Source organism: Danio rerio, chromosome 4 (assembly GCF_052040795.2).
Source record: "Danio rerio strain M-AB ecotype USA chromosome 4, GRCz13ab, whole genome shotgun sequence".
Taxonomy (NCBI): Eukaryota; Metazoa; Chordata; class Actinopteri; order Cypriniformes; family Danionidae; genus Danio; species Danio rerio.
The window spans coordinates 80,417,630-80,429,945 of record NC_141024.2 but is presented as its reverse complement, the minus strand read 5'-3'; the positions used below and the strand labels follow the sequence as shown (position 1 = coordinate 80,429,945).

The 12,316-nt window shown below is 35.9% G+C and overlaps 1 protein-coding gene across 5 annotated transcripts; it reads right to left on the bottom strand.

Annotated features, from left to right (window-relative positions):
* Positions 1–222: 222 nt before the first annotated feature.
* LOC137491085 (uncharacterized) lies at positions 223–10,996 on the bottom strand. Of its 5 annotated transcripts, XM_087248754.1 has the most exons (4): positions 10,936–10,996; positions 9,924–10,073; positions 3,194–4,243; positions 2,333–3,110 (listed from the first exon to the last, which is right to left on the bottom strand). In XM_087248754.1, the coding sequence occupies exons 2-4, from the start codon at positions 10,006–10,008 to the stop codon at positions 3,076–3,078; spliced, it is 1,170 nt and encodes a 389-aa protein (XP_087104880.1). In that variant the 5' UTR covers positions 10,009–10,073; positions 10,936–10,996; the 3' UTR covers positions 2,333–3,075. The 5 variants fall into 5 exon arrangements, with proteins under 5 accessions (XP_088507028.1, XP_087104879.1, XP_087104878.1 ...); XM_088650902.1 differs by having other exon boundaries at positions 223–4,243; positions 9,924–10,347; positions 10,554–10,996; XM_087248753.1 differs by having other exon boundaries at positions 223–4,243; positions 10,665–10,996.
* Between the last annotated feature and the right edge of the window lie 1,320 nt (positions 10,997–12,316).

Genomic DNA, 12,316 nt, shown 5'->3' with positions numbered 1-12,316 from the left:
CAGAAGGACCTGAAATTAAGGATATTAATCCTATAATCTACAATATTATCTTTTAATACTATATTGGTTATGTTTCTGGGTATAAAATGGACATTTATCGAAGCTGCAGGGTTCACATACTCACAGGGAAAAAGGACTTGAACTGAGTGCTTAATGGAACCAACTGTCACGACCCGGCTCAAAGGCAATGACAAAATCAAAGGGACGACATACACCAGATGGTTTGGTACCAAAAGTATTTATTTAAACATTAACGAATAATAAAGTGCTCACTTTAGGTAAGCCAAAATCAAAGATTAACCAAAGCTAAAAAGAAACTAAACAAAACAAACAGGAGCAAAAGCACGGCTTTCCAGAAGCCGACACTGCTGGCTTTTATAGAGGGGAACTCAGGTGTTCCCAATTGAGCAGATGAGTCTCTGTCCTTCCCGCTTTCGGCCGATGAGTGGGTGGGTTAAAGAGACTTGTCACACCAACGATCATCTTGAAGCTGGCGAATGCTGTAAGAGTAGGCTCTACTGATGGCTTAAAAGCCTGCTGCTCGCTCCAACACCAGACAGTACTTAGTAGTACCTCTGGCAATGTGGGAGCAATCATCTTAAGACCAGGAGACAGTATCTTTTACTCCTTTCTAATCAAATAAAGGGGGGGGATGTTTGGTTCCGCCTCTCCACTGGAGTGCAGCATAGGGAGGTTGACATTTGGTAAAGACTGTGAAAGGCAACTTTTTGTTGCATTAGTGAGGTTGATTGTACTGATATGTTGGTACCTTATGCTGCATTCCGGTTGAGGGTTAGGAAAGAGACTTTCTTCTGATATAGTCCCTCTAAAGGCTGATTTATACTTCTGCGTCAAGCCCATGCTTATGCTACGGCGCTGACGCATAGCCCTACGCCGTGGCCGTCGATGTTGCTGACGTGCACCTCTCAAAAAATTTAACTACACGTCGTGCGCAAGCTCTGTGATTAGTCGGCTTAGTAGCGCTGACGAGTCTGATTGGGACTGAGAGCCTTGCAGGCCCAATAGAGCGATTGTTTACAAGTGTGAAGTCCCGTGAGGAAGCTCCAGATAAAAAGTTTGTTTTGTGTTTACCTCATAGTAAAGTTGTTGCACGTCCGCCGGTTTCTGCTTAAAAAAAGAGCGAGTTTGAGTCACTTGTACATTCAGGAAGTGTTCAGGAAAAAAAAAGCACCAGCGAAGAAACTCAACACAGAGGAACATTTATACCTCACTGCCAACTAGCGTTTCGGAAGTGTTAATGCAGACCAACAGAGACAGCGCGCAGAAGTATAAATGCACAGCTACGCGTTGAATATTTAGCAGACCAGAATATTTTTTCCACAACAATTTACAATCACTTGTCCAACTGTCTTTGAATAAATCATAAGGTATGAACTCCTATTTTACAAACATACAAGGGCAATTAATGTCTATTTGCTCCGTGCGCTGCTCCAGATAGACAAACAAGCTACATCATCCTTTACCTTAGGTTCTTCGCAACAATATTAGTCCATTTTCAGCTTTTTCTGTTCTTGTGTGAATGAGTAATCCCCTGCTATGTCTTGTAAGTGCCAAATGCAACAAATTTGGGTCATGAATTTCCAACATTCAAAAAAATACGATAACGTATTTACAAAATGACCCTTTTTTTTATACTAGTCATTTTTCAAAATCTTTTGTTAGACTTTGCACATTACTTTTCTAAAATATCTATTTATATATAATTGCAGTTTATATATATTTGTACATTATTTATTTTACATTTAATGTGTGAAGGCCGTTTGGACATTGAAAAATAAAATGGAAAAAAGTACTACTGTGCCATTTGCTTTTTTGATATAGTGTTATGATTTTGATGTGGTTATGAAAAAGTAAAATTATGATTTTTGTGATAATAACCCTTGTAATATCTTGTTTTTCACTTTTGACAGGTAGGAAACTTGTGTTGTTTTTTCCCACCCTTCGGTTAAACTAAAATGATTCTTGCATACTACTGACATATGCTGGTAACAAACAAAAACTGTCCTCAGTTTGATAGAACACACAGGGCCTGAGTTATGCACTAAGACTTGCTTTAAAACAAAAAAAAAACAAAGCTGTTTGTGTTGAGGTGGTTCATCATAGGACAGAAAACATATATAAAAATAGTTAGCATTTAACAGCAGTGTTTGTTGTAATTTCAAAGGGTTTTCTTTAAAATGACATCAAGATATTGCATTTATTGTACTTTATGTGGGTGTGGTGAGACTTTAAATTTAGGTAGGGGGAAATACTATTTTTTTTGACATGTTACCTTCTTCCAGTTGGAATAGAATAACTCTTGCATGCATTATTATAGGGAGAAATGTATTTTTCTTGTGTTTACTGACACCTGCTGGAAAAAAATGGAATTTTGATGGAGCACTCAAGGCCTGAGTTCCACATTTTCTAACTTCAGTTTATATAAAACAGTATTTTATGAAATTTCAAAGGATTTCTTTTAAAATTATACCAAACTTTTGTATTTATTCCTATGCATGTGGTTATGGAAAGCTTTTTTAAATCGGAAGGCCAAATTAAGGCGGAAATACCCAAAATAGCCCAAAAGCTTAACAGGTCAATTTCTGATGAGCTGCTGAAACTCATCCCACACTGAAGTTGCGGTCACACTAGAGTTTGAGCATGCAACATTTTGTTGTATGGCGCTGCGAAAAGGGGCGGGATTAAACAAGATGATTAGACATTAAAAAAAGTGAGCGATTGTCCAGAGAGGTCATGTTTTGATCTTCGATTGGTCTCACACAGTCAAGTAATGCGATTTCGCAGGTCAGAGTTCACCAAGCTTGAACTCTGCAACGCAGTGAACTGCAAAACTTGACCCACAAACTTTCGTTTACAGTCTGACGGATTTGCGTGCATATGAATGGAAGTCTATGGGGAGAAAGGTCCAGTGTAACCGTGGCTTAGGTGCAAGTAAATGGTTTCTCTCCAGTGTGGATCCTCATGTGTCGGTTAAGTTGTGATGATTGTATGAAACTCTTCCCACACTGAGTGCATGTAAATGATTTCTCTCCAGTGTGGATCCTCATGTGTTGATTAAGGGATGATGATTGGCTGAAACTCTTCCCACACTGAGTGCAAGTGAATGGTTTCTCTCCAGTGTGGATCATCATGTGTTGATTAAGGGTTGATGATCGGCTGAAGCGATTTCCACACTGAATGCATGTGAATGGTTTCTCTCCAGTGTGGATCCTCATGTGTTCTTTAAGAGATGATGAGCGTCTGAAACTCTTCCCACACTGAGTGCATGAGAATAGTTTCTCTCCAGTGTGGATCCTCATGTGGTGATTAAGGTGAGATGAGCAACTGAAACTCTTCCTACACTGAGTGCATGTGAATGGTTTCTCTCCAGAGTGGATAGTCATGTGTTCATTAAGGGATGATGATTTGCTGAAACTCTTCCCACAGTGAGTGCATGTGAATGGTTTCTCTCCAGTGTGGATCCTCATGTGTCGGTTAAGTTGTGATGATTGTATGAAACTCTTCCCACACTGAGTGCATGTGAATGGTTTCTCTCCAGTGTGGATCCTCATGTGGTGATTAAGGGATGATGATTGGCTGAAACTCTTCCCACACTGAGTGCATGTGAATGGTTTCTCTCCAGTGTGGATCCTCATGTGGTGATTAAGGGATGATGATTGGCTGAAACTCTTCCCACACTGAGTGCATGTGAATGGTTTCTCTCCAGTGTGGATCATCATGTGGTGATTAAGGGATGATGATTGGCTGAAACTCTTCCCACACTGAGTGCATGTGAATGGTTTCTCTCCAGTGTGGATCATCATGTGTTGTTTAAGAAATAATGAGTGTCTGAAACTCTTCCCACACTGAGTGCATGAGAATGGTTTCTCTCCAGTGTGGATCATCGTGTGTTTATTAAGGTGAGATGAGCAACTGAAACTCTTCACACACTGGGAGCATGTGAATGGTTTCTCTCCAGCGTGGATCATCATGTGGTAATTAAGGGATGATGATTGGCTAAAACTTTTCCCACACTGAGTGCATGTGAATGGTTTCTCTCCAGTGTGGATCCTCATGTGAATCTTAAGATCGCCTTTTCTTCCAAAATTCCTTCCACACTGAGTGCAGGTGAAACGATTCTTGTCTCTCCTTTTCAAAATACCATCAGTCTGTAAATGAGTTTTTTCCTCAATTTTGACATGATGTTCCTCCTCTTTCCTCCCCTTATTCTCTTCAATTAGGTCTGAAATAAATAAAACATTAGTTTTCATTAAGTCTTAAAACTCTCATCAAAAGCGTAAAGGTGAAAAGACACTGGAAACATTGGCTACACACTGTAATTTTGATGCACATTAAATGTAAAATAAATCAGATCATATTTTGTTCAGTCCATTAACGTGTGCACATTTAAGCACACGTTTAAGCACATTTAAGTCACATTTAAGTTTCTCATAAAAGTCATTTTAGTCATATTGATAAGACACAGATTTGAAAGCTGTAAAAAGCCTATTTTTATTCGTATATATTCAGAATTACAACAAAACGTTTTTCTAAAATTTGTAAAGCAGACAGGGAATACTTATTCATTCTGTGCCTGACTGGTAAACGCATCGGGAAAAAAAAAGTTCTGAGGTAACAGTTGAACAAACAGCTGAATATTTGTCTCGCAAACATGAGACATACCTGTACAGCATCTGCATAAAGGCTGAAATATGCACCTTTCCCCTTGTGTGCTGTTGGGTCATTTTCATCCATTCTGGGTTGATTTTGTGGATTAATTTGGTCAAAACTTTCTGTGTTTTAGCAAACGGACTGATATTTTGGGACATCTTATTTTGACATAATCTAGTAAAATGCTTTGAAATAAAAAACAAATCTCTCATCCGTTTCTGTAATAGTTAAATTACAGTGAGTTCATGCATCTAGCATATTATTTTATAGCTATATTCTACTGTAACATGCTACGTCAGTTAGCATTAAATTATAAATCGACTTTCTTATAAATATACCTAAGATGGCTTGAAGTACACATATAAACCATTTATGGGCGCAGTCGTGTAAATGATCAGTTAAAGCCTTTTAATATTTATTCAGATCTTATTTTCATTCAACAGCAATAGCTGGATGCCTTCATCCATATTAGGGATTTTGGCATATATGGAATTTCTGCTCAAGTGTAAATGAAACAGGCATTACATGCATTTAAAGTGCCACAATGCCCACATCAGCCTATTTTGAGGAAAACTGAAAAAAAAAAGAAAAAATTTTCTTCTTAAGAAATAATTTTTTTGTACCATTTTTGATACAATTGTTGTTACATCAAAAATAGTAGCCTATTGAACATCAATATATAGCAAGGTAATGAATTCAGAAATTCCAGTATCTGGACAACATTACACCTTAGTTAAAAATTCTGTCCAAAAGAACATGCTTGCAGCTTCGTATCACATCGAATAACAACTCACACTATAAAATAAATTATATTTTCAGATTTGAAGACAATTACATTTTCAAAAAACAAACAGAAACTGCAAATCAGGAGGAGATCGGAGGCTCAAGAGGTATGATATGACTCATAACAGACTAGTAAATGAGAAGTGGGTTTATTTATAAATGTTTTTTCCATTTTGATGTTACGAGTTACGCTGGATCTAATCTCTAAAAGTGATATTTAATTAATCTTATTCTCTATATCTAACATAGGGCTGGACAATAATATAATATCAATATATCACGATAGATTTTTTTTTCAATAATGGTGATATGATTTTTAAACCAATTTCCGATACATTTGAGTATATGTTTTACATATTTTTTTATCATATCCATCTATCTATCTATCTATCTATATATATATATATATATATATATATATATATATATATATATATATAAGGGATGTAACGGTATTGTAAATACCGTCATACCGCAAATTAATTTTTTTTCGATATTACCGTAGTCGCATGACTCGTTAAAACTATAGGTCTTCTGAGAAAATTTGCTCAGGCGAATGAAGCGAACGGGAGGTACCGGAAACTACAATTCCCATCAGCCCAGGCTTGGCCATCATCCCTTGCGGTCTGTTGTCGCTACAGATCCAGTAATGCGGAAATGGAGTGTGCTGCTAGAAGCGGGGATCAAAAAGAGCTGGAAAACCCTAAAGCGGGTGTTGTCGCCACGCGCGTACTGAATAGTGGTGTTGTCGCGCGAGTTCTTATCAGCTGTGTTGTCGCGCGCGTACTGTAAAGCGGGGACGGAGGGTGTGTCGCGTCGCGGGGGCACTTTTGATCATTTTGGAAGGGAACTTTCTATCCAAGACTAAAAAGGGCATGTGCACTGCACAGGTTGAGTCCTGTGTGTGCACGTGCCTGCAAGTTGGGGAATACGTCCCCCAATACGATAATAATCAGTCATGGGGACTGCAGAAACACAGCACACTGTTCAGATTGATACAGACATGAGACCTCTATCTCACTCATATCTTGTCCTCTCAAGTGGGGGAAAGACAATGCACAGCGTTACCCACTGCTGTCAACCTGGGCCAAGTCATATCTCTCTTGTCCCAGAAACGTCAGTCCCAAATGAGAGTTTTTTTTTTTCTGTTGCAGGGGACATTGTAAATACCCAGAGATACCAGCTTTTACCAGATTATATTTATATGATAATTTTCCTTTAAACCCATCTCTATCTAAGTAAGTGAGTGATTAAATGTTGAATATGATGAGTTTTCAACAATACTAAGTTGAAACTTTATTTTTTTACATGGTTTAATATTTTTTTGTTATTAAAATTGAAGTTCCTGTTTCAAAGCTTACAGATAGATGACTAATTTGTATGTCATTGACACTTTTGGCACTTTTTTGGAATATTTTCATAAGTTTTGTTTTTTCCTGTAAATGATTCAATAAATACTGTACCGTGACATTCATACCGAGGTATTACCGTACCATGAAATTCTGATACCGTTACATCCCTAATACATATATATATATATATATATATATATATATATATATATATATATATATATATATATATATATATATATATATATATGATTTTCTACCTTGTATCATTTGTCACTAAATGACTTTACGTGCTCAGAATGAGCGTGATGTCACTTGCGTGATGACAGCGCTCAGAAGTTGGTTAAGCTGCTCTGTCACAGAAAGCTATAAAATGAGCGACCTGAATACAGATATAGAGGAACAAGCTTCCACAAGTAAGAATGCAGACAAAGTAGTTGATGTGGACGTTGTTCGGCTTTTTAAGTTCCGATAAACTTTTTATTTCGGCGCTCTGCAAACTGTGCGGGAGAGCGATGCCGACTAGCATCGTAAACACATCAAATAGGTTCATAAAAGTTAAAGTCAACCTGTGGCCTCACCATCCACCTTCCCGACACCAAACACAGAAGGCTGAGGCGCAGTGTAGGGTTTCGCATGTCTACACATGACTATACACATATAAATTTCTCGCATATAAACATATACTATGTTCAAAACAAGTATGACACTTGCACATATATAAATCTACTGCATGCATACACCCACATACACATGCACAGACATATAAACTCGATCCTTACATAAACTTGATCCTTGGATAAACACCCAAATTAACACACACACACACACACAAACACACACACACACACACACACACACACACACACACAAAAACTCTCTGCATGCTGGTATAGCACGCAAGGAAACTTACAAAATAAAATTCACAAATATATGTATCAGGAATCTGGTTATTTCAAAGCTGATGAAATAGAAAGAATTTGATTAATAGAGGTATTAAATCTGTTAAATAATGAAAATTTGTTATACAAAATATTAGTTTATATAAATAGACAATATAAAAAAATAGAACTATTTTATGTTAAATCTTTTAACTTAATTAGGTAATTACATACACGAAAATAGTCAGAAAGAACCCTTAAAGGACGTTTAAGATAAAAAGCAACCAGAACTTTAAATATACTCAAACAACTCTTTTCCTTTGCAAATATTAATGTAGCCTATACTCTTTTTGATTTGCTTTTTAATTATAATTATTATTCTTTTTTTTTTTTTTTTTACGATGTGGATTATGGTATTATTTTGACCAGAAATAATAAACTTCCGAAAACAGTCAAACTACTTGCTCTGCAAACAGGTGTGTTCATGACTATACATACAAATAAAAATAATAAAATGAGAAAATATGACTTTGCAACATCAAGCAGCATTAGGCATGGGCCAGTATAAGATTCTGACAGTATGATATCCTAAAATATATTTTCTTCTGAGACACTTTTAAAATATTTTTGAGCAGTAAACATGTCAGGCTAAATAATTGAAATGAATCACAGATTTCTTTACGATTTAAAACAGCCTCTTTGGTCTTTACTGCAGGAGATACTGTTGTCCTAAAAAACAAAACATTAAAAAACCTTACATATACTGTAGGAACGGTGCAGCAGGAAATGTTGGCGACTTTAAAACCTTGACTTTTCCAAACTGCGGTAAACCTTGAATATAGTTATTGCCCCATGCCTCAGCAGCATAACACTGATATTTAGGATCTAAAAATGTATTCTTTAAAAAAGTCTCAAGCAAAAAGATTCCAATGGCGCCGCCTGCTGGTACATGAAGAATATGGTCAATATTCTGCGACTGTAAAATATTTTATAACAATTAATTATTTTAGTGTCCATTTCATTCAGGATGCTAAATATTGGGGGCATCAACATTTTTTGACATACTGTAAACCAGGGTTTCTGCAGGTTTTACAAAGTTAAATTTAAGACTTTATGATATTTTTAAGACCATTATGAATGAAATTTTAGACTCATAAAGGGCTAAAGGCTAAAGAACTTTTCAAATGGCCCAGATAGAAAAGATTTTTATTTGCCCCATTAATATAAAATTTATTTTTAAAAATAAAAAAATGAACAAATGTTTTTAAAGTTTTAAAAACTATAACAAACTAAATCTATGCACAACAATCTGTCCAGGTTGATATCCACAGCAGTAAATACATGGAGCATGTTTAAACAAATGTTATTGTGAGGAAAATAATTAAACCATTATGATAAATAGAGTTAAAAAGACCTTTTTGAATAAAAAGTTGAAAGTTTTATTAAGTTGAATTGTTGGTGATTGAATTGGTTTTGTCCAGATTGGGTAGAAAAACATGAACAAAGGAAAATAAAGAAAAAATGACACAATACAGCACAATATTTCAGTAAATTTAAGACTTTTTAAGGCCTAAAATGTTAAGTCTGTTATGAGAATACTGTAGGTCAAATATCATCAGCTTAGTTAAACCTTTTATTAATTTATTGTTTTTATTTATTTTATAAAGCACCAAGGATGCTTCACAAACAGCAAAAGAACAAGAAAAGCAATAAACTTAAGAAGGTAGAGAAAATGGGAGACTAATAATACATAAAATAATGACAAAAGACATGAGAACAAGTGATGAAAGAAACTCATTCTGTCTTTTAATGAGTGCTTATGTGCATTTAGGAGAACTAGGCAGCACACATAGAGGTAAAATTGGTTTTATATTAGCAGATTCAGACTTCCCCCTTAATAATATAATTTCATAAAAGTGTTATTTGCAAACTCTTAATAGCGAAATCATATTAGCAGCAAATGACTATCAAAGTACAACATTGCTCACAGTCAAATAAACAGTGTTAATGTTGTTTTCAAGCCACACTTGCATGCTAATTCCAATCAAATATTCAAAGTAACATGGTAAACAATATAGAGACTTCTAAATGAACGAATGTGTGAATATAAAACCAACTTTACCTCTAGGCAGCACACTCAGCGCTGCAAGATGGATTTAATTTAGTATTCTTATTATTAAAATAAATCTGAATGAGGATCAAATGACTGAGTTGGTCTTTAAGAATGAAAACCAACCTGTTTGTTCCTGCAGATCTTCCTGTTTGACTGTGAATGTTTCTTCAATGTTCACATTTTCACTCTCCTCTTTAATAAACGCCATCTTTATAACAGTGTGGAGATCAGTCACTTCAGCAGGAGTTTTTCTCTGTGTTTAGACACTTTGTCCTGTTTAAAATAAATTAAACAATGAACAGAAACAAAATAACTTCTCTTCAACACTTGCTTAAACAGTTTCTTTTAATTATCAAAAAGAAATCAGGTAAAACATTTCTTTTAAAATAGAGGTAAAGTTGGTTTTATATTCGCACATTCGGACTTTCCCCTTAATAATATAATTTCATTAAAGTATTATCTGCAAACTCTAAATAGCGAAATGATAATAGCAGCAAATGACTATCAAAATACAACATTGTTCACAGTCAAATAAACAGTGTTAATGCTGTTTTCAAGTCATGTTTGCATGCTAATTCCAATCGAATATTCATAGAAGTAAAGTTCGTTTTATATTCACACATTCAGACTTTCCCCTTAATAATATAATTTCATAAAAGTATTATTTGCAAACTCTAAACAGTAAAATCATATTAGCAGCAAATGACTATCAAAATACAACATTGTTCACAGTCAAATAAACAGTGTTAATGCTGTTTTCAAGTCATGTTTGCATGCTAATTCCAATCGAATATTCAAAGTAACATGGTAAACAATATATAGACTTCTAAATGAACAAATGTGTGAATATAAAACCAACTTTACCTCTTATCAGAAAAGTTTGAGAAACCCTGCTTTAAAACACCTATTAAACTCTTTTCGGTTTCAAACAATAGCCCTCGGCTACTGATAATAAAATATTACTACGTTGTATAAAGGGTTTAAATATTATTGTCAAAAGCAGGTACATAACTTAGCATCGGATTAAAAAAAATTCTGGAACTTTAATTAAATCGGGCTATGTATATGACATTTCTGTGTGTTTGCCTCGTAAATATATAACAGGCTATATCCGTAAACATTTAAAAACACAAACCTTTCTCCAGTTGAATCGCAGCGCTAAAGCGGCGCCGCCTGATGACGTCACACGTCACGACAAAATAAAAGTCTTTATTTTGTTTCGCTTTTTTGCCAATTACTGTTCCAGTCATGACTTATTGATACATTTCTCCCATGTTTTTTACTTTATACTATTTCTGCTCTCTCTTTCTCTCTCTCTATCTCAAATTCAAAGAGCTTTATTGGCATGACTGTAAAACAAATCACAATGTTGCCAAAGCAATAACAAAATACAGAACATTCATATAGATAAAAGAAATATAAGTAATAATAAACAAACACATATACATATCGTTATATTATACATATATGTTGTCACAATAAACAAGTTAATAAAAAAAAGATTAACAAAAGTATATAATAATAAATGGTAAGGACAGAGAGCTTTAATAAGGGATAAGGGGGTTCAGCCTTTTTCTCTCATATGGTGGCATGAGGACACGTACTGTGCTGCTAGGTGGAGACACTTTTCATTTTCTCCCAAAATATAATGGAGTTTCACCGTATTTGTGGCTTGCTGGAATTGTGGTAGAATCAGAGACATTTGTGTGAAGTAAGCTTCTCTGATGCTCTGATATTTGCTGCAGTGAGTGAGGAAATGCAGCTCATCCTCCACAACTTCAGCAGGGCAGTGTGGACAGTCTGAGCTCTGGGCTCCTCCAGCTGCGCTTGTGTCGGCCCGTCTCCACACTCAGACTGTGTCCACTCAGACGGTACCGGTTCAGCAGCTTTCTCTGACTGGGGCTCTTAATGTTGGTCAGATACGGGGCCAGTTCATAACCAGGTTTAATCTGGTTGAAGCATGCTAACTTTTTTATTTGTTGTATTTTATTTTGCCAATTGACTTTATATTCCTCCTGGGTAATCTTTTCTATTTCTTTAGTCTTTATATGTTGGGACAGGGTTTGTGAATTTAGTTGGTGTTTTTCCACCAGATAGTGCATGGGGTCGCTGGCCGGATGTGCATTTCTATATATGAGGGCTTGCTGATGGTAGCTCTCTGGGCTGTAGTCTGACAGATGGAGCCAGAACTTCCCTGCTCTCTTCTGGATTTCTGAGAGCAGAGGGAACCTGCCTAGTTCTGCTCTGCAACCAAGGCTGGGTGTGCTTCTGTAAACTCCGAGGATGTTTTTGCAAAACTCCAGATGAAAGATTTCAACTGGAGTTTTTTCCCAAGATTCATAGTTTAATTTAAATGTGGGTCCCCAGAGAGTCTCTCTCTCTCTCTCTCTCTCTCTCTCTCTCTCTCTCTCTCTCTCTCTCTCTCTCTCTCTCTCTCTCACACACACATTACACATTTTAGGTGCTTTTTTGGCATGACAAATAACTGTACATTCATATTGCCAAAGCAGTGCAGC